This window comes from Aulonocara sp. 'chitande type north' Nkhata Bay, linkage group LG19, assembly GCF_057382095.1.
Source record: "Aulonocara sp. 'chitande type north' Nkhata Bay isolate Kocher_YH1m ecotype deep benthic linkage group LG19, A_spYH_male_GT1.1, whole genome shotgun sequence".
Classification (NCBI taxonomy): Eukaryota; Metazoa; Chordata; class Actinopteri; order Cichliformes; family Cichlidae; genus Aulonocara; species Aulonocara sp. 'chitande type north' Nkhata Bay.
The window spans coordinates 13,841,833-13,864,989 of record NC_141362.1 but is presented as its reverse complement, the minus strand read 5'-3'; the positions used below and the strand labels follow the sequence as shown (position 1 = coordinate 13,864,989).

The following is a 23,157-nucleotide window of genomic DNA, read 5'->3' as shown; positions in this document are numbered from 1 at the left end:
TATATATTTAAAAAAAAAAAAAAAAAATTACACATAACATATAATGTAATTGCAAGGAGGTATTTCTGTAGTCTATTGATACTAGATAGTGGAAAAGGGGTGGGATTAAATAAGCTTATGCTTCTTCCTGCTCCTTTTTGAACATGGACGTTATTTGGAGTTGTGGTTGCTCGTTTTCCTTTTGTTTGCTTTGTTCATTTGTCTCTTTTAATTCTATTTTTTTTTATACTTTTTCAACATGTTCAAAATAAAGATTCAATCAATCAATCAATCATGATAAAGAGTAATTAGGCCTTGCATCCAATTATATATAATGTTAATGGCTTTTAACATGGGACAATACGTGGATTGACTTGCTTCTGAAGCCAGCCCCAAGTGGTCATTAGAGGAACTGCAGTTTTTGAAAGTTCAACATTAGTCACCGAGGACCTTTTGAGGAGCTCAGCAAGCTTGTAATGTGAAAATAAAAATTTATTGTCCAGTGTTTTGTTTCTTCTTTTCTTTAAACCAGATCTAAACAAATAAGCATGATCATTTACGAAGCAACAAAACAGTCTCTAGTCTACTCAAACAGGCTAATTAGATCTCAAGTATCCTCATGAGCCAATCAGTGTCACTGCACAGCTTTTGTCACCAGTCTGTGTTATCATGCATCAGCTTTGTTTGCCCCATTCAGAACAACACTGAGAAAAACGTGGTTAGCTGAGACCAGCCATCTCCAAAGTCAGGTTTCCTACCCAATAAAACCATTCTTTCATCTTCCGTCTTACAAACTTTGTCTTGGCACCGTGAAATATCCACTGGGGTGGTGAAGGGGACGTGCTTCACAGTCCAGGATTGAGGACAATCCTACACATTACAAGTGTTTATCAAACACCAACAGCTTCTTTGAGCCCTGAAATGCAGGCGCATTATGCTGGAGGGAGAGACCCAGAAACATCAACAACAGCCAGAGAACTGTGGATGTTATGTAAGCTGAATCAAATTGATCCTACGGGGATCGACTTGTTGGGCTTGAGCTGCGGTGACATGGATGAAAATTCAGGCATAACAATCTGTAAGCACTTGCAGAGGGCAAATCACTGCTGTAGTCCTTGTTATTTTAAACTGTGTATTGTGATTGTTGGTTTAAAGGGATCCCTGATGTGTAAGAATCTATCTATCTATCTATCTATCTATCTATCTATCTATCTATCTATCTATCTATCTATCTATCTATCTATCTATCTATCTATCTATCTATCTATCTATCTATCTATCTATCTATCTATCTATCTATCTATCTATCTATCTATCTATCTATCTATCTATCGCTGTCCTTGCTAATTAGAAAACTTGACTGGGGATTGAAATGCAGCAGACGGCAAAGCAAGAAGAAAAAAGAAACCGGAGGAGAAAAGAAAAACCTGACAATATGTATGAAGCTCTGAGAGATGGAGGTGAGCCGGGTGGAGGAGGGGTGGGACCTCCGAGGCTTTGGAGCCAATTTGAGGACCTTGTGATGCAAAACCAGTCCTCGGCAACAGACAGTTCCCATGGCAACTGTGAGCTGCCAAAGTTCCTTGTTGACAAATGACGGCTCCCCTCTCCTCAGTACTCGCCCGGCGATATTCATGTGTCTGTGTTTATGCGTGCGTGGATGAGTGTGGTATTTGGTAAGTCCCCGTCTTTGCCTTAGGCATGAGGGGGGGGGGGGTGTTGGTAAAGGGACACAGGCAGAATTGCGTTAGTACGAAAGTGTAAGTGTGGCATTCACACATACAAACACACAGTAGTTGGACAATTTTTTTTTAATATGAGATTTGTCCAAATTCCTAATGTTGAGTTTTATAAGAAAATGTTGTGAGAACAAAGAGTTTGGAAAGAAAACAATTTAACAGCGTATCATGTATCATGTGAAATAATGACTTCCAGTCACATGTATGAGAAAATAAAGGAATAAGAGAAGATGGGAAAATGGGATTTGATAAAATTGTTGAAATAGCTAAAAGTAATGGATGAATCATGTAATTAGAATTAGTAAACTGTCAGTTAAAGATAAATGATTTTAATAGGTTAGCTAAAAATTGCTTCAATGGTTATCTAAAAACCATAAATGATTGAAAATTAAATACAGCTTATCTAAATTTAATAATTAAGTAATTTTACGTTACATACAGTCCTTTGAAAAAAAAAACATCTTCATTCAGTAGATCAGTAACAACTTTAGTAGCAACAACTTGAATTATTTGTTTTTTGTAGCTCATGCACGGCTCTCATAAATGGACTGATTCTTAGATAAGGCTTTCCTACTCTCCCGGAGTACTCAAAGCACTCTAAACAACGTACGACATTCACCCAATCACACCCATTCATCCAAGCACTTTCTTCTATGCTTAGTGCTTCCTAACTACATTCAGACACATTCATACTCCGATGGATGCATCGGAGAGCAACTTGGGATTAGTATCTTGCCCGTCTTGCCCATGCCGACTAGAGGAGGAGCAAGGAATCGAACCACTAACCTTCCGATCAGTAGGTGACCTGCTCTACCTCCTGCCTACAGCATTTCAGTCAGACTGAGAGTCTGAACATGACTGAGGCCATTCTTTAAGAGATTTCACTGAAATCTAACCAGGAAATGCTAAGACGCAAGTGAATTCTTTGGTATACAGAGGAGTTCGGTGACTGGAAGGTCTTCGGGTCCCATGAGTACAAATCATGCCCAAATCATCAGTTGTTCCCCATCGTGCCGACAGTTGGGTTGAGGTGTTTGAGCTGATAGGCTGTTTGGTTTTTGCCAAACGTTTCGCTTCACTTTGGGCTCATCTGTGTACTCTCATGAACTTTAGCATTTAACATACCTGTAGAGTCTGAGATGGAGCTCTTGGGTTTTTTGCAGTTTTGCAGGCTGACCTTGGGCAGTGTTTTTGTCCACTCCTGGGAAGATTAGCAGTTGTCAAGAATGTTTCCCACTTGTGAATAATCTTTCTCCTGCAAAATGATGGACTTTACATTCTCTTATAACCTTTCCCAGGTTAACACACCTGAATGCTTCAGGCTGGCAAACTGCCAAAACCTCTGTTTTCATAGAGTTGCTCGCATTAATGATCAATGAATCAAATGCATTTGATTTGCTTATACTTGTCCTCTTAATTGCTCTGGAAGCAGTGAGAGTGCTCTAATATTTTCACACACTGTTTCTGTTTGGCATAGATTTAGGTAAATAAATGAAATAAGCACATGGTGTAATATAGTTTGTTCAACTGAAGTTGCATTTACCTAATTTTAAGACCTGATAATGACCAGGTTTCATTGTCTTCTGACATGTAAAACCTTACAAGTTAAAGAAGGTGTGCTTTCCTTTATACAACATAAAAACATTATTTTAGGGATGATTTCAGTTTTGTATGTTTCTTTTGCAATAATATTTATCTGTCCAATGACAGAAAGTGTAAAATGAGACGGTAACAGTGAGTGATCTGAAGTGGAAGCAGAGAGAGGGATGAGGCCAGGCTGAGCAGCAGGATCCAAACACCCCTGCAGCAGAAGTGTCATGAAAAGATGATCTCCCATCCTCACCTCGCAACAGAGCTGTCAAGATGTTCAGACCTGCGATTTAACCTCCCAGCTTCACACTGTTACATCCTACTGACACACACTCACATGGAAACTCTAAGCCACAATGGCTTTGCTGCTTTCAAGCAACCAGTAGCAATGTCATAGAAAAATCTGCACAGCATTAGCAATAATCCAGTAATTAGAGGCTACACACATGAAGCGCCATTACTCTATTTAACGAATGTTTAACTTAAAGCTTAACAAGAGAAATGGAAAAGAGAAATATGCAAGTACTGGAGGCTTTTTTAAAATCACAAATGTGGTTGTGTATATTTTGAAAATGTCCCTGTCTTATCTGTGGGGTTTAAAGGAAGCAGACGCTTTATGTGAATGTTGCATTGCAGGGACAATAGGTGTGCCAGGGAGCGCAGGGAGAAGTGTGGAGGTGACTGCTCCGAGCGTAATGTCAAAAAAATTAACATGAATTGAACAGCAAAGTGACACCTGAGAGACATTTGGCAAGAGCGGTGTGCTGCGGCACCGCACTCCACTGAACAGCAGACAGAGCGGGAAGCAATTCAATAACCGGGAACTCACGCACACATCCCCCGCTGCATTGTCGTATTTAAAAAAGCTGCGAGGATCAGCGTGATGTAAAAAGAATAAAAGAGGCGGCGATGTTTTTTCAACATTTCTTTTACTGAGCTTTACACTTGTCACAGAACATCACACAAAATTACCAGAGCAGGCTTGCTCTTTTGTTATATTTAATAAGACAATGCAGTTACATGTTCTCGATTCACACAAAAACATTGCTCCGTCTTCCATTTTTAAGATTACCGCTGATAGTGAATGGGTTTCGGTGTTTTAAATTCCTTTTTTTCCGGTTGAATGTGGGTGACTCTACCTAACAATGTAAATGTATCTATCCAAATCCTTTGGGCCTTAAGGTCATTATCATGGGAAAAAGGAAATTACAACAACTGGATATTTTATGTCCATTTTTTTAACAGCTTTGGCTTCAGTTTCTGATCCTCAGAATTCGCAAACGAGACACAGCATCAAACAAGACCCCCACGATTAGTCTCCTAAGTGTGAGAGCTGGTTTGGTGCAGTGCCTGTCCTTAGTTTTGAATCAAGTATATGTATTTCACATTGGCCTGACATATTTCTCCCCAATCAATGTGCTTTGAGTACATTGTGCTTGATTTCCGATGCACAAAGACGCAAGAAAACTTGAGGGCACATACACAGACGTGACTCTCGAGAGGATGGGCATACTTTCAGAGTTCAGTCATAATCACAGTTCATCATTTTGGAAAATACTTATTGTTTTATTTTCAAGAGATTAAATCAGAAGGTGTTAGCAGTTAGCGTGTCATACAGCTGACCATAAACACCATAAATGGGAGGACTGGATCTGTGCAAAGGAAACAAATCCACCATCCAACCAGAAATCTTTAAAAAAAACAAAACAAACAAAACCAACATTGCTCTATATATATTTACAGGATCTAATTATCATGCTGTCAACAAAATCTTTAAATTCCGAGTGTGTGATCCAGTTTTATGTTTTTTAGATTCATGTGATTTTTGGTAAACCAACAACAAACCTTCCCCGGTCGGATATGACGAGTATAAATGAGGTCTTTAAACATTTAGCATTTAAAGGCTTAAACATCGCTCCTTCAAAGTTTGCAGAACGTTTGTGCTTTGTCAGAAGAGGAGGTGCTAGAAAACATGCATTCCAAAGTACAAAAAAAACAAAAACACTTTTCAGGTGTCTAAATTTAGTTGAACATTTTTTTAACATCCCTGCATTTAACTACATGCCCGTGTCCTGTTTTAGTCAAACGCAGTCGCTTGGAATGCGAGATAGCTACGTTAAAAACAAGAACAAATACATAAACACGCCATATACATGAATCTATAAAAACACTAAGGCACTTTGAAAATGTGATTTAACAATGTTCATGATTGTGTTGTTTTAAAGTAATCTGAAGAATAAACGATATTGTGCCGCCGCCGCACTGTCGCGCGCCATAGCCTGAGTCAGCGTCAAAATCAGCAGTCACGCATAATCATGTGTGACCCCCCCCCCCCCCCCACCCCGATTTATTAATAAAAACAACAGCTCAGAATCAAGTTTTTTTTTAAATGCTACATATTATGTTGCAAACACACACACAGAAGCAAACACACACTCCCAGATCCACAACCCATTATTTCATAGGCTTGTTTAGGGTCCTGAAACGAGACCGTCGCACCAATAAAAAAGCCCCATTTGAGACCTTATGCTTTGTGCTGTGGGGCTTGAAAATGGTCTTGCAGACAGTGCAATAGCAAGCTTCACTTCACTTTGGGGACCTAAGACCCCGCCATATGTGACCTTGGTCTTTATAATTGTTTGAGAAATGTGTGCAGTGCCAACAGAGGCCAAGAAGAGGCTGTTTTTCTTCATCTCACTAATGCTAATGACAGCTGTGTCTGTGTACCCTGAAGTATAATAACCCATTAAAATAAAGCTGACTTGGCATTTCTATAGTGTAGGTAGCTTCCACCTTAATCTGTTATGAGACAGTTGTCGTCATCATTACATTTTTAGGAGACTTAGAATGCTATTGAATTATTGTCTGTGAGCCCTCCGATGCCAAAAGCTCAGCTTGTGTGGCCCTCTTTCTGTTGCAGTACAGTCCCACTGGCACTGTCTCACGCCTTCTTCCTCCTCCTCCTCTTCCTCCTCTTCTTCCTCCTGCTCTCCCTCCTCTTCTTCCACCCTATCTGTCATGCAGCTGTCCTCTGTCCTCCCGTGTGCATCACCTAGCAGGGTCCTAGTCCTACTTTTCTGGCTTGATTTGTTGCTAACGACATCAACCGAAGGCCCCGCTTGTCTTCTTTCATCATCGTCTTCCTCGTCCTCCTCCTCTTCCTCCCGCTCTTCTTCCTCCTCCTCATTTTCCTCCTCTTCCTCAACATCGTCATCCTCATCATCACGATCATCCACGGCCACTGCCAGCCCTAACTTACTATGGCTGGCCAGCTGAAAAAACGAGGAGGAGTGCGGTGCAGACGAGCAGGAGAGCGCTGCATCGTACATGGAGAATGGGAGGTGGAGGTAGTGTCCTGCGGCGGCCGCCGCGGCGTAGATGCAGCAGCATGTCTGGGCACAGTCAGGGCGAAGATCCCCCTGTCCCCCACGGACCATTCGGAAACGTTTGCGTAAGGGCGGCCCGGCTTGGGGCGCTAAGCAGATGCGGGCGGGCACTGCTCTGTGGAGTGCCTGGTGAGCGGGGTTAGTGCTGGGAGGCAGGATGCAAGGGCCAGAGGCAAACGCTGGGTTGGGCGGAAAGCACCAGTCAGTGCTCTGGAGGAGGATCTCTGCTCGCAGACGCCGAAGGAGGTTGTTAACAAGAACGGAGCGGCGGAGGAATGCCTCGGGGTCGTCGATGAATCGCATCTTCTCCAGGGAGAGGCGCAGCACGTGGGCACGCTCCTCCAGAACCGGTGCAACCTGAAGGACAGTTTTCCATTAGATCTACCTGTCAGTGACCTGCCTCAATTAGTAACAAAATACAGAGACGGAAATAGCTGGACTTAAAAATATTTGCATTAAACAGCACTGATACTGTAAAGTTTTTGTTTCGGAATAAACTAAACGCTTCACTTTTCAACAGTCTTTCCACTTATTCTGTCTCAGTGTGTTTGTACCAATACTTACAGTCTGGCAGTATGTCCTGAAGCTAAAGGGTGCCTCATCATCATCATCAACAAACTTCCTCTTGAAGTACGCGATCCTCGACATTGAAATATGATCAGGAACTCGTCTGCAGGATGACTCTGCGCAGAGAGGGAGAGAGAATATCACCATTAATCATTTGCACTGATGAACTATAAGTTTTCACCATTACTGCGTGACATTAGCTAACATTAATCACCGACTGAATATAGAATATTTAGACTCCTGCTACTTAAAGGAACAGTTCCCAGTCCAGCCTGTCGTGCTGTTTATCCAGCTGTATTATTTCATCTGAGATGCCCAGTTTCGTAGAAATCCACAGTAGAGATATCCACCTTCTGTTGAATATATTGGACGCAGCTGGCACGTGCTATCATGCCAAAAGTACATTTGAAAGAGTCAGCAGCGGTGTCTCTTTTTAGAACCTACGACATGGTTACTAAACAAATCCACAAACCTTGCAGTTGCCTTTAAAATACATAAAACTACTCACAACAAGGTTTGTGGAGCTGATTTGTTATATATTTATTTGAGTAATCAGGTCTCGTGATTTCTGCAAAGAGACACTGCCGCTGTATTTTGGGTCGCTTTAAGCACTGCAAGCTTGAGTGTCATCTGCCTCGTATGCGAGCGAAAAGAGACATCTCTGTATCTCCAACACTACGTGACTCACACCTGAATAATCTAGATTTATAAACAGCACCACAGGCCAGAGGCAAAAACAGATCAATTTGATTTGGGGGTAAACTGTCCCTGCAGGCGTTTATGCAGAAGCCAAAAATAGTAAATATAAATGAAATATTTTTATATTGAAATGAATGTGCACACTATGGGGATGTTTAAGACACTGAAATACATGTTAAGATTTCAGAAGTGCCAAAGAGAGACACAGAAACTTTGTGAGGCGACCCCGACTAAATTTTTTTATTCTTGGGGTGAAGTCAGGGGACAAAACCTCAGAGACCAGGGTCAGAGAAAGGTCGGAGTCAGAGTTAATACTTTAGCTGAAACATCTGTCTAATGCAAGACTAAAATACCAACATATCTTTTGAAGCTTTTGCAGGGTCTTTGTCTTATGAGTGGGCTCTAAATTAAAATGGAACTAAGAAGCACATGCCAGCCTGCTACCATGTTAATTAGCTGACCGCTCAACACAACAGCATCTGCTACAACCTCCCATAAGAAGCGCTGCATGCTTACATTCTGGTTCCTGGAGAGCAAGTCGCCTTGATGAAGCTTGGGCAGATGGCTCAGATTACAAGGTCGAGCGTGGCCACACAACTGTTTTAACTCTGCTTGTTTTACTCAACAACTTTAATTGTGCAAGTTTGAATAAACAACTTAACTGTGCAAACATCAGTCTGTGTGTACCTGGAGTGAATTGTTCTTCGGAGCTGCATGGCGGGGCGGGGTTTGACAGGCAGGTCTTAGTGCAGCGCTCCGACTCCCATATGGGCTGGTAAGTGGAGAGCGGAGGGTCTCCCTCTGGGTCCAGGAAAGGATTCATGGACAAAACAAGGGTCATCTCTCTCTCCTAATCAGGTCTGGAATAAACAGAATAAAAGAACGACCAAGCTCAGCCTCCACTTATAAAGACATCACATCAACTTACGCAGTATTTGGAAACAGAATGATAAACTGAGTTTGGTTTATCCACTATTAGCGGTTAATAATGAACCGGTTTCCATAAATCTCACAAGCGCTCTGCATATGTTCCCCTAATGACGCAGTAAATGTTAACAAGCTGTTTATCTGATGCTGCCAAATACATTGATTTTGCGTGGAGGAGTAACCAGCTTCTGTTCGAGCTGCATGACACATCTGAACGGCAATAATGGCGAGCGCTAAAAATTGGCAGATGGTTGGCAGCTCCGTTATATGCGCAGTTCTGTAAAGCGAGGGACAGATGGAGAAATGACACCCACTCACACCATGAATTCCCTATTGATTAGTTGGTGGGAGACTTGGCGAGATGTTTGACACCAATTTGTTCGGTGAAATGGATCCCACACATCAAATCACACTGGGAAGATTGTGTCAACAACATGATAATCTAGGAAGCGAAGGAGATGACGTGCGCGGTGCCAGCAGGACCGGAGCACAGGGCATACGATTTGACAACATGTTTCCAACAGGCACTGCGCTTATTTGATTCTTATTAATGCTGAATTAAGTGTGAACAGAACAAAATATTTCACTCTGCACCACCTTACGTTTGAAACTGAAGTGACACCGCTAAGACACCAAGATATTACTTGGCAGCGAGCAGCAGTAACCTGCCAACTGAGCTTTTTCAATCTGAAAACAGAGCCCTACTGTGAAGATGCCGAGTGGCCCGACAGCCAAAATCTGTCTGTGATCCTGCGAATCAGCAGAGAGACGCCGAATCGCTCTTTTGATCACAGTGAATGGCTGTCATTTGGTTCACTGTTGATATTTTCCCCCCTTCATGCAGAATGCAGAGCCAGCTGTTTGAGTTATCAGCTGCCGGACCTCCTTGTCACCACCTTTCCTCCTCAAAGCTTCTCCTGCCCCTCCTCCACCTGCCCGCTCGAACAGATATCATCGCCCACAATCCATCCTGACAGACCAAACTGAGGCGACACCATCTCAGCCTCACCCCTGTTGGGTAGCTGATTAAAATGTCCGCTTCAATAAGCTCCCAGTTTTGCTTGGCTGAACAGTTTTATTTCTCTGTGCAGCTTTTCTAGCGTTTGCCTTTAACTGACTAATCAGGCACACCTAAAGCCAACGAAACATCAGCTCAGACAGAGCTGCTCTCACCAATCCAATCTACTCGTCCCCGGGGAGTAATGGATTACACACAACGGCGGTGCATACAGCAGACATGCTTTAAAACTCAACATTGCCAGTCTTGTGCTATTTTTTTTCTACACCACTGCAGTTGTTGCAGCAATCTGGCAATGTAGTTAATTTTATGCTCCATTTTATCCTCACTCATGAACAAGACCCCCTGTGAGCTACGACCTCATGACGGCAGGATTTACACGTCGCCGTGATTGCACGAGCTGCAGCATCGGAAGAAATAGCCAGCGGGGTCAATGAAAGTGAAGTGCATATTTAGGAAATTAAGCTGATACAGACAAGAGAACAACAAGTGGTTAAGCTTGCAATGGAAAAATGTAAATGCAAACATCAAGAGAGAACAAAACAAACCAAAAAACTGTGTTTGGCAATCCACTGAATTACTGTCACTGCATGAAACTCAGCCTCTTTGCAAAGCTGTGACCTAGAGAGGGTCATTTAAACGTCCACTGCCTCGCGATGGGTAAACGCGAAAACATCTAAAAGTCGGTTAGAGTACACACTCTTTGGAATCGACCAACATTGAGAAGACAGGAGTAACACCAAAGATCAATAGTCTCTCCTCATCATATCACATATTTTCAGACCTGCAGAATTAGACAATATCATTTATGTTTTCGTACTTTGGCTTTTCATAAATCACTTCTTCAACAAAGCTGCGTCACTTTTTGCAGCTTTGCTTTCAAACTAATAAAAAAAAGTCACACAGTGACACAACCAGTCTCTTTTGAGGTTAAAGTGCTGTTTTTGTCAGTTTTAAAATGTACTAAATAGAGCACACACTTAGACCAATATTGATTTCTTTTAGGCAGCTAAAATCCACTTTGCTGCTGACCAGTTCACATGGCTTTAGCTTCTATCCCGGGCTGTGCTCCTGTCTGCTGGATCCGCCTGTTATGAACGGTCACAGTTTTTCAAGATTTCAATAGTCATGCTACGCAAAAGCAGAAGAGAACACTGGATATTGGTAAAGTGTATATAAAGTACATTAAAGTGTACAAATGGGAGAAACATGTAAAACTAAAGATGATTATAGTAGACAAAATATTTTGTGTGGAACAAATGAAAATGAAAAAGTGACATTTGTAAAGGTATGTAAGGAAAACACATCCACCCATCTTTTTAATTGCTTATCCACTTAAGGTTGGAGGGAGATGACACTGGGACACTGGGAAAGAGGCAGGATATATCCTAGACAGATAAGGTCAGGATGATACGGTTGGGCGAGACGTCCAACAACCAACATCAGTCCAGCAATCGCTGAACATTTGGGAACAAATTTGATTTGAAAAGAAAAAAAAGGGCTGGGAAGCTGAAGAAATGAGATGAAGGACTCCCTGCAGCCTCTAAATGAACAAAGAAATTTACTGCAAGAGGTTAACATAGCATGTTAGCTCAGAAAGGAGACAAACTTGGAGAGTGCTGTCCTACTTAATCATTTCAACTTCTTGTTTGAAGCCAACTTAATGCAACTTACTTAATATTCATTTTGTAAATTATGGTTCTGTTAGTTCAAGTATGGATGCAGTCTCCCTAAGATGCTTGAGGTTTTAAAAACAGGATTTTGGGTGACACCACAGTGGCTTTGTCCATCTTCATCACACACAAATAGGCTTAGAGGAGCAGCTGGTGAATTTTGACTATATATGGAGGAGAAAGTGATGATTTTAAACACTTGCCCTAAATTTGAGGTAACGGGCACACAGACTGTGGTACTGTGGTTGGGGAAATTCAGCAAGCAGATTTTAATGTCGGCACATGTGGAGGAATCAGACGGAGAACAGGCCAGAAAGAGCTTGAGGGTTTTCTTCTGACTCCCCGCTGGAGCCTGCAACTCAGCTATTCTGGTTTTGGTCATAATCCACCATGTTACATTGTGAATTATGCACATTTTCTAACATGCTGTCAAATTAGTCAAATCATACTTCTGTGAACTGCATTTCACTGCTGAGGGTTTCCACACCTGAGGACCACCAACTAAGGCCAATTATGTCACTGTTATTGAGCGCTAGTGCCATGCTTCATTAGCAGCTTTGGCCCCTCTCATCTCTCCACCCCATGCTGCTTTTTTGCCCTCAGCTATTTTTCCCTCCATCACCTCCCCTTACCGCTGCTATTGCAACGTTTGCTCGGGCACAAAGAAACAAGCATGCCATTACTCCCTCTGCCCTCCGTAGGGACCTCCATCTCGACATCCCCTCTCCCTCCTTCGCTCGTCTCTTTCATCCCCCCACCCTCTCCGCCTGAATCCCTCTCTCAGTCTCTTGCCGACATCCTTTCAACAGCGGTCACAGTTGACAGCTCTCTGAACCAAGGGGGTGAAGAAAAACAATGAGAATGCCGACAGAGCAGCTTCCCTACATGTGCAGCAATACTTCTTGTTCTTCAAAGAAAAGGAGGGGGAGGAGGAGGAGGCAGTGAGAACAAGTGTGTGTGTCTGTAAAAGAAGAAGGAGGAAGAAACGGAGGGTTGAGGAATAAAAGCAGGGAACGAGGGAACGAGGAGAGAATAATCTCTCCTCCCGTTCTTTTTCTGAATGTGTGCATTTCAGGGGCAAAAAAACAGAAGAAAAAAACCTGAGTGCGCACAAGTGTGTGCTAGCATTGTGTGAGTGCTTCACCTCTGTTCAGTCACAGCTCCTCTGGCTCCATCCCTCTTATCTTTCTTCTCTCGCAGCTTCCCTAACTCTGTCTGACTCTCCATCTCGCCTTCTTTTTCATTACACTCTTTGATGATGAGAAGTTAATTGCGGTGCCAGGGCACGAGACAAACCGTGGGAGGGATACAGAGAGTGATCGCGAATAGGAAGGAAGACTGAGGGGGGGAAGCGACAGAGGGAGCGCGGGATAGATGGTATGAGTCAGGGAACGAAAGATAAGTGCCTTAGGAGCCTTGTCATGAGTGGAGACAGATCGCCTGCAGGGATGATTTCTGCTGCTGTGATTGACTCCCTCCCTCCAGCGTTGAGACAGGCAGGCGAACACACACTCAGACACACACAGCTTGATGTGTCCTGAAACATTTTGAAAGGGAAGCCAAGAAAGGACCACAAATGCTGACCACGGCGCTCAGACACACATATTTCTATGGAGGTGTTCAGTTATCACAGTACTTGTCCCACACGCCATCAAACTGTTTAACTCCTCTCTGGAGGGGAGAGGGAGGGGAAACAGGAGGACAAAGGAGGGGGGAACAACTAAGCTGTAGTGCCTCTTCACCTCACTGTACAATACCTTGTGCAATACTTTTTGTAAATAGTCAACAGTGCAATAGACTCAATACTTGAAATGTGCAATTCACTTGTATTTTTATTTTTTATCCCTATTTATTCTATTTATCCCCTTTGTATATTTTATTTATATTTGTCTCTGTATTTATATATATGTGTGTGTGTATATATATATATATATATATATATATATATATATATATATATATATATATATATATATAACAATTCTGTAACTGTAACTTCGGTCGTTGCTGTGCTTTTTGGAAGTCGAATTTCCCAGAGGAACCCACCCGAGGGATTAATAAAGTTCTATTTTATCTTATCTCTTATCTTTTACTCCGCAAAGGTGTTGGACACGTCGCATGCTTACATAGTCATTTATCATGCAACACCATTAGGGTGTCAAATTTATTCTGCACCACGGCTGCAAACGTACAGCTAACATCGTGATCTTCAGCCACAAGGAGAAGAGCTTAAGAGCGAAACTACAAAACTTTATAATGTCAGGTTAAACTTCCCAAGTAAACCATCCTATGAAATGTAAGTTGCAGCTGGGATTTTTTTATTGTTCTTTGGGCCTAAATAAAGTGACAAAATCCAACAATAGAGAGGATTACAGATGAATCCATGACACACATTAACAGAACTTATCTGGTGTTTTTTCCTCAGCTTTCCTTCTGCCTTCATCCTGTATTAGATTTTAAAAATTTCTCACATTTGTTTTGGATATGGATTACATTTGATCCTTCTCATGAGAAATACGCAGAAATGCGTCTGTGACCGGCAGTGGGGCGAAGCAAACCCCACTGCTTTTACATGAAAGGGCACAAGCTCCACATTAGTTAGTGTGTATCTTAATTATGGTTTTAGTGTCGTAGAGTTCATTAATCCTGACATTCCTTGATAGCCCCCAAGGTAAAGCTAAGTAGGTCAAATTCATTTCATAGTACAGCCCATCAATGGGAACATCACAGAGTCGGTCTGAGATCAGACAAAGAGGCACGACAGCCTGAAACAACAGAACCGTGACAGGTTTATTGGAGAACTTGAACAGTTCTAGAAATAAAGCTTCTATATAATGCATTTAATATTACATAAAAACTGTATTTATCTAATTACTGATATGTCTTGCTTCTTGTGTTCATATGTACGCTATACATATTGTTCCTGCTGTTCCTAGAAACTGCTGCTGTAATACATTAATAATCTGCATCTCATTATCTATGTAAATGGCTCATGTTGGTTATTTTAGGTGTCCATTTATCGATACACGTTTTTAGGTACACCTTGCTAGCACGAGGTTGGACTCTTGGTACTGGCAATTCTTTTTCTTAATGGAAAAGATTGAGCAGGGTGCAGATTTTTCGGCTGAACACCTATGATGAGATCTGGTGTCATGTTTAAAAAAAACGTTCAGTTGCTCCTTTGGTACCAAGGAGCACAAAGTGTGCCAGGAACATATGACTCACAGCATCATGTTTTTCAAATATTTGAAAAATCCATGACTCCAGTTTAATGAACCTGTGAGAATTGGAAGCTGAGCTTCCTGTTCTTAGCTGACAGGACTGGCTTCTGGTGTGCTCTTCTGCTGATGTGCTCTGCACTCAGAGATGCTCTTCTGTGTTGCATTATCTGAGTTGCTGTTGCCTTCCTATTAGCTGAAAGTGATCTGGCTATTTTCTTTAACCTCTGACATCTATGAGATGTTTTATCCCTGAACGTCGAACGTTCCCTGTAAACCCTAGAGATGGGAATAGCAGCCCATCTGCCACCAAGAGCTATGCCACGTTTAAAGTCTAATCACCTCTCATTCTAATGCTCGGTGTGATTTTCAGCAGGTCGTCTTCATGCCTAAGTACACTGAGTCGCTGCCATGTGATTAGATATTTGTGTTAATAAGCAACTGAGCAAGTATACCTAAAAAAGTGTCCGGTGACTGTATGTGACAAAAAAGTTGGTTTTTCTTGACGTGAATGTTGGCGTGACACCTCCTATTGTACTGTGACCCTCCTGACTGGAAACTACAGCTACAATCTTGTGAGTGGTGTCACACATACACCTCCAACTATGACGGTGTTAACAGCTGGATTTTACTGGACTTCGGTGTTCATCTTCTTCATTTTTCTGCAGCTACATGCCTTAGAAGTGAACACTGTACCACTGCCAGCAGCTTTTGTTTTCACATTTTGTTTGCAACTGCTGCACAGCATCCACACACACACACAGCAGGTTTTTATGCTGAACGTGATACTCTGTAGTCACAGGCATTTATGACATTAAGGTGGGTAAACCAGGACCCTCAGCTCACAGTGTTTTAATATATGAGAGCGTGTTGTCTGCATCTTGTCAGCTGCTGTTTTTTAGGAATATTTAAGAGAAAAAAAAATGAGCACCAGCCAAACATGGGGGATTTTATTTGTCCACTGATTCTGAGAAGCTTTGAAGCATGTCTCTAATAAACTCTGTGCTCTCTCTCAAAGTATTTTTCTCTGCGGCCTCAAAAATGCTAATCAATCCAGCATGTGTTTAACAGAGTGTGTGTGTGTGTGTGTGTGTGTGTGTGTGTGTGTGTGTGTGTGCTAAGTGTTTACTCCCTGTTTCTTTGGCCAGGTTTTTACTTCAAGCCTTAGGGGAGCAGATAGCAGGGAAAAGATGTCTGTGGTTTTCGCATCAAAATAGATCCCGGACGGCCTGAGAGCTTCGCACACAAACATGCGATGTGTCACGACGTAACAACCACGCAGAATCAAGCAGATAAATTGTGCAAAAGGGAATTGCGCAGAGGACACAAGTGTGTCGGCAAGATTTTGTTCTGCCATATTCCATTGCAACAAATGCACAGCCAGAGCAACAAGAGCACAAATTCTGACAAGGAGCAACTATGTTTGCAGTCCTCAAATCTTAATAAAATAAATAAATAAATAACCTGCTGCAGATGTTATATAGCTCTAGATAAGTAGGTAATATTATAAGTGTGAACACTGGGGTCATGATTAGGTGCTTCTGGGTAAAAAAATGACCTTTGACACAGAGATATATGAGCAGTAATGTAAAATGTGGAAACATCAATGTAACTTCAGTTTCTTCTCTTTTAATGAGTAAATTAATTCCTTTTTAATTTTAATTATTGTCCAAAAGATGAAAAATCTGTAACACTAAATTGTTATTATTCAAGTTTAAAATACAAATTGGGATATATCAAAGTTTCTATAAGAAAGTCCAAAAATGAACGAGTTCTGTATTTCCTGAGGTGCTCGGTCACTGAAGGGCTCCTTTGATGGCACTGAATGCCAGTAAGGTGAGGTGAAATGCATTTAATACAATGCATTATAAAGCAGTGGGTATCAAACTCTCTGGCCCCAAAGCACAGAAAAAGGGCAAACCAAAATTTCAACACGCATCTGCCTAAAAAACCTGACGTCAGTTCTCGACTTTAATGTCAGATGAGGGCCCTTTTGAGCACGACACTGACATTTCTTTTTGCTTTTAAAAACACTTTGTCTACTTCAGAAGAGCTGACGGTCTGATAAACTCTCTCTCATATTTCATTTCCAGGTGCCTTTACAGCTGGTATGGCACCATGTTGGTTGGGACTAATATCATACATTTAAATTGTATTAATTGCTTTTTGTACCTCTGCAGTAATAATAGCACACCCAGGCTTGCTGTGGGACACCATCTGGAAGATATAAAGCCCTGAGAAGCACACTGATATTGACCTTATGCATATGCATGAAGCAAAAAAAGGCTTTTAAAAATTCACTGTCAACAGCGTCAGCTCCTGTCACTGTCAGCCTTTGTGTGTGTCAGTACTTGCTCCTGCACAGATACAGGCAGGTGCGTGCGTGTGCTGGCAGTTTGTGTGGTGGACCAAATCTAAGCGACACATCTCCACAGTGGGAAGATAAGTGGGTGTAGCCCTGAAAGAGCTGCCTGTGGTTGCGTTGACGGGAGTTTCAACAGCAGGCTTCCTCAGAGCTCTGTGATCTCACGGCAGGCACTTTGGATCTCGCAGGAAGAGGAAAAAGTTGAGTGTCGGCACTGCCTTCGCTGCTCCCTTGCTTTTCTTTATAGTGTGATGCCTGCTGCCTCTGCTCACACACAGACACTGAATGCTGATGTGATGTGACGGGGACAGCGGCACTGAAACCTGTCACATGTGGAGTACCTGTTGTGTCTAGAGATACCTGGCCAGATGCATCAATACAACACGTGGTCTTTTCTATCCTCAGTCTCGCTTTCACTACAGAGGCTTTCAAATACTGAAAGCTTCTAGAAATGTGCATCTGACTGCAAATGCAAATAAAGTACAATTAAATGTGGCACAAAAGCAGCCAGAAACCCTTTCGGCAACTCAAAACTTTAAACAGCATCATCTACAATATGGATACAGAAATGTGTACTAACGAGAGCTTACACAGTCAATAAATGTCATTCCAAAAGGATGCAGCTGCTTGCACTGATTCTGCGCTTCATTAACTGCATTTCCACCCACCTGTTTGTGTAACACAGAGTTAAAATAGCACCTTCAAAGTGCGAAGCTGAGAGTTGGTGAATCAGAAAATGTGACAAAGAGCAACGGAAACAAACTGTACATAAAGTGATACAGCGAGACAAAATCCTGGCTTTCTATCGCTTTGGGGTTGACTTGTTTTGCCGTTGTAATGTTAAAAATGTTAATTTAGTAGCGTGTCTGCCTCAAAATTCAACTCACTAAATAATTGACCACTAAAAGAACTTGGAGTTGCATTTGTGTCAGCGATCATTTTCCACTTATCCAACGCCAGGTCATTTTGGACGCAGGCTAGCAGGATATTGGAGGCATCCTTCTCCCCAGCAAAACTTTCCACTTCCTCCCAGGTGATTCTGAAGCGTTCCGAGGCCAGATAAATAATAAAGTCTCCAGTCGGCTGTTCATGGAAAACCTTCAAAGGGAGTCACCCATGAGGCACCCTGACCCAATGCCCACATCACCTCAGCTGGCTCCCGTTGGCATGAAGAAGCAGCTGGAAAACTGTATACAATGAATTTCTCATTATGCAGGACAAGAGAACATAGTGCTGTGAACACCTCACAGTGTATGGTCACTGTTAACCATTGAGGAACAAATAACAGTGTGGAAGTCTTAGCTAGCAGCTATAATGTGGTGACCGTCTGATTGTTTTAATTAGCTCCTTTGGCGTGCTTTTTTATCCAGTTTAAAGCCAACATGCTTCCAGCTTCATCCCAGACTGGTGACCTATCCAGGGTGTATCCTGTTTATCATCCCCCACTTATCCAATTCAGCAACCCTGAACTGGATAAGAGGAAGAAAATGGATGAATAAAACCAGTATAATCCCATCTGTGAGGAGTTCATAAAATCAGTCGGAAATATTGGACTAATTGTGGTTATTTGGAAATTCTGAAAAGTTTAAAGTAAAACTTATTAATCAATCAATTGAAACAGAATAAAATCCCTGCTTTAGTATAATAAAATACCCACAATGTGTTTTTTATTATTATTAGCATTTTGTTTCTTTTTAACACTATCATTAGTATACACGATGCATTAAAAAACGAATGTTATTTAATAAAAATACGTAAAATATAAACAGAGATTTAGATGCTGACACACTTTGCATAAAAAATAAGTGCTGCAGGTTAATACCAGCTGGCAGAGAGTGGCAGGATGACTAATAAACTCTATGAGAGAGGATGAACTGAGGGTGATCAGCATACTTTAACTGAGAACTGTAAGCTAACACGCAGCCCACTTCTTCTCAATATGGAGAAGCTACGACCCATCAACGCGCCTGTTGAAGTGGGGGCGGATAGTGTGCGCGAGTGCTGGCATCAGAGGGTGAAGCAGCGAGAGGGAACAGATAGAGAGTAGATAATAGCTTTCATGACATCAAGATCTCCTTCAGAATAGCAACAACAAGGCGCTGTGAGCCATGAATCAAAACTGAGACACTCAAATGGAAAGCAATTAGCCCCCTGCTAGTGAAGTGGACCGCAGTCAAACAGAAGCAGTAGCCATGCTGACTAAATCAGAGAGAAACGCTGCAGAGGTGTGAACAAAAAGTCAATCAACAGGTTTTTTTCAGAGATTTAAAAAAGCCCCGAGACACATGTCAACAGGGCTCGTATCGCTGGCCTTGTCGACAGACGTGGGCAGATACTGGATGCTTTTTCCTGTTTTTTGGTGTTATGTTCATTAGTAATGCAATGACGACTTTAAAATGGTCAGTTATGGTTACAAAAAGGACTCCTGTGTGCTAATAAATGCCAAAACCAAGCTGAACCCCCCCCCCCAAATAAACACTGATATATGACCAGAATTTCACCAGTGGTACACATCTGGCAATACAAAAAAAAAAAATCACAAATAAGTCCAGCTACTCTGAATGTCCCAATTAAAATTGAAATACAGCACGAGGCAAAATCCCCACCATCTGAGCTGGAGCTGTGCAGACTCTAAGGCAGTGGAGTTATGCTTTTATTTGGTCCAGATTTACGTTTTCTATCGAGCAGCTACAGAAAGCAAAAATGATTTCTGTCTGGTGTTTGTTTCAAGGTCAAAAACTGCAGCTCCCCAAGTAACTGCCTCCTCTGCTCTTACGCTAGTATTTTCTTTCTTTGCTTTTTTCTCCTTTTTGCGTTGCATCTTTGATTGTGCTTGTGCCAGCGTGCAGCCTGTCAGGAGCTATCAGAGGGGCCGTCTTGGCCGCGGTGGCGTGACTAAGCTGGGTTCAGGGCCCTCGAGGTTTTCACCGGGCGCTCTTCTTGCTGAGCGGTGACACATGTGTTGTGACAGGGAAGCTGCATTATGGACTATCTGGGGACGGCTTGTTGTGGCTGTGAGGGTTCACGGGCCGGGGTTGTGTGTGAGTACGTCACTGCCGATGCTCCCAGAGGTGGACATGCCGCACATTAAAGACAAGCAAGGGCATCGTGTGTGTTTGTGTACAAAAAAGAAAAGAAGAAAAAGCCACCACATTGTCAGATGACAGTATAACAAATCCACTTTGCTTCTTCCTTCTGAACCTGTGCATGAAACCAAAGGTGATTTTTTTTTTAAGCTAATAAAAAAATGGGAGTGAAATCCTCCAAGACTGCACATGTGTTAGCAGTTATGATAAGTGATTAACTACTTTTCCTTTCTGGAATGTGAGGCATTTTGAAGCAGTGTTTGTACATGTTGCATTAATTCTGTCAGGTCTAAATTCACCCCAGACACCCACACTAAAGCACTGAAAGAAACCTTTGAGAAAATTCCTCTTGAGCCGCAGGATCTCGGGCTGTAAATACTGCCCGTGAGCTCCTTGCTATAAGCGAGAGCCGTGTCGCACCTTCCTCTATTTTTACACTTAATTGTGCAGAAACAAACTTGCGTTATCCTTTCCTCTGAAGTTGCTCTCCGTCCTTGTGTGTCATTCTGGAGCACAAAGGAGCATTCATGATGGGAAAGCTGTGCCTGAGGGGGGGGGAGGAAAAAAAAAAGTCTGGGGCTACACCCTGCGGTCCTGACACACACACAAAAACACTCACTAAAGCAGCTCAACTTGTCTTGGCTGAGACCTTTTACACAAAACAGAGCAGGGAAAGAGAGGGACAAAGGGGATGATGTGAAGCCAGCCAGCTATCATCACCACTGACGTCCCTTCAGCATTATTTTTCCAGACTTTCCTTTGCAGTGGAGTCTCTATAATCCACTACATCTATCCTTTTTCTGCTTTTCTGCCTAATTACATACCAGTGCAGGTTTGTGTATGAGCCGCACACTTGTTAATTTTATGCTTGGCACCAGTGCGCTGAATCTCCTTAAGCGTACACTACATGTCTGCTAAGAGCCATGTTTTGCAATGCTGCTCCAGATGTGAGTCTCTGCGCCCCACTGAGGGAGATGAATAGCTGGGGGGGCTGCAGGCTACCTACAGGTTCACATCCTTAATGAGCAGAAGAGTCTGCTGAGAGCGAGATATGATTGATAGCTCAGCAACAGAACTGAAAGGGGGAAATCACAGTGAGGCTTTTGATAAAGACGGTGGGGTGGAGGGGCTCTGGCAGGCAGCAAAGAGAAGGGATCTGGCATCGGACTTGCCCGAGCTGGATGCCAAGAAGCCGTCCACCGTGCTGCAGAAGCCCCGACGCTTCCTCTTGTTACAGCGCCTCTCGTCTGTACTGTCTGACCTGGATGTTTCTCCCTGTTGCGTGCTTCACTATATTCCACATAGCACTTTTCACCCGCCTCCAAGGGAAACAAATAGCAAAGGTGGAATTCCTGGCAAGTGACTCCGGATGTTGTTGGCAGCGAGAGGAGGTGAAGCGCATCCAACACTATTACCAGCCGGCTGCACTCGAAGCCTTTATTTCACCAAAACAGCAGATACAGAAAGGCGGAGGGAGATGATGTTTATTTATTGCCTTCACTCCATTACGCATGCCAGGCTGGAATTTTTTAATCCCATCTGGGGCTAACAGGGTGTTAATAGTCCACCCTGGGAGCAGTGGATGCTTGTGACTCTAAGCCCGAGAAAGCACAGAAATGACATCAAGGAGACAACAGAAGATCAGGATTGAGCTAAATCGCCTAAAAGCCTGTCCTTTCAGAAGGCAGCAGTAATACAGGCAACCGCCACTTCAGGATTTGCAGCCAAGAGCAGTCGCCACAAAAATAATGAAGTGAGGCTGGATGGGTGCCAGGAGGGTGGCTGGTTATGTCAGCCTGCGTAATGTGTAGGACCTCGGTGTCTGTCACGTCAAACCAGTGAGCTATTGAGCGCCCCGATTCTCATTAGTCCCGCAGGTAGCAAGATCTAAATCAGGTTTATCCAACAGTTTACTCAGGTCGGTAAAATCAGGAGGACGCACAAAAACAGTTTCAATAAACATTTTCCATTCACAACTTAACATGTAGCACATTAAAACAAAATCATAAGCTACTGTTTAACAAGCAGACTGAAAACAAGGACCGCGCAGTGATTCAAAAACGAACCGAGACCATTTACTACTTCATTTTAATAGCCTACTTTTACTTTCCAGCGCCGGGATCCTGAGCACGTTCACACATTAGAGCGAGCAGATATGATCTTACCTGACTTGAATTGTTTGGACCTCGTCCTCGGCTCCACACTTGCTTTGTGGTAACGGCAGGAATCCAAGGTGCGTTAATGAAAAACGAAAAAACAACAACAACCAACTACTAAATAAATACTACCGCGTCTGCCTCGGTCTAATTTTAGACTCCTGGCAGACACGCGAGGCGCACAGGCGGGTTTAAATACTACTTGTGTAATTACCAGTTAATTAGCGACTTGTCTACATACTAATCAGTGAGCGCGCGCCGTTTTTCTTACTGCACCCGCGCGTTTTTCTAGACTGCAAAGGTTGACAGATGCTGCAGCTGTTTTATTTGATGTTTTCTTGTCTTCTCTTCGGCGGAGGGATAAAGGCGAGCCCCAGCGCTGTCTGTGGTAGTCCATTCACGGTGCTTCTCCGCGCAGAGGGTCCCGACCTGCTCCCGTCGGTTGACAGTTAATATGAACGTGCGGCGGAGAGAAAACAACAGCAGCAGCGCCGCAGCTCCATCCCGACCAGTACTGCTGAGGAGTTCACGGCCTGCTCGGAACTTCCCCCACTCTCCCGTTCTGAGTGACTTATCGCGCCCGCGTTATTGTATGTCGATTAATTTTATATTATTTTTGCAAAAAGCACCCGCAGAAGAGCGTTTTTATTAACACGTGATAGGTTGTTATGTGGGGGATCCCTGGTACAAATTAAAAGTCAGCCAATTCCAATGTCATGTCCACGTGGTCGAGACGACCTGCCGAAGTTCAAAG

The 23,157-nt window shown here is 42.8% G+C and overlaps 1 protein-coding gene across 1 annotated transcript; it reads right to left on the bottom strand.

The window, feature by feature from the left end:
• Positions 1-5,654: 5,654 nt before the first annotated feature.
• On the bottom strand, positions 5,655-23,157 carry sertad4 (SERTA domain containing 4). The gene is made up of 4 exons (XM_086274062.1): positions 22,413-23,157; positions 8,648-8,820; positions 7,259-7,377; positions 5,655-7,051 (listed from the first exon to the last, which is right to left on the bottom strand). The coding sequence occupies exons 2-4, from the start codon at positions 8,799-8,801 to the stop codon at positions 6,167-6,169; spliced, it is 1,158 nt and encodes a 385-aa protein (XP_086130188.1). The 5' UTR covers positions 8,802-8,820; positions 22,413-23,157; the 3' UTR covers positions 5,655-6,166.

What these genes read in the sequence shown, in the direction of transcription:
- sertad4 (XM_086274062.1), bottom strand. Translation starts at nt 8,801, where the DNA reads ATGACCCTTGTTTTGTCCATGAATCCTTTCCTGGACCCAGAGGGAGAC. An exon ending in CGAAGAACAATTCACTCCAG is followed by an intron (nt 7,378 to 8,647) that starts GTACACACAGAC and finishes CTCTCTGCGCAG; the next exon opens with AGTCATCCTGCAGACGAGTT. An exon ending in TCAGGACATACTGCCAGACT is followed by an intron (nt 7,052 to 7,258) that starts GTAAGTATTGGT and finishes ACTGTCCTTCAG; the next exon opens with GTTGCACCGGTTCTGGAGGA.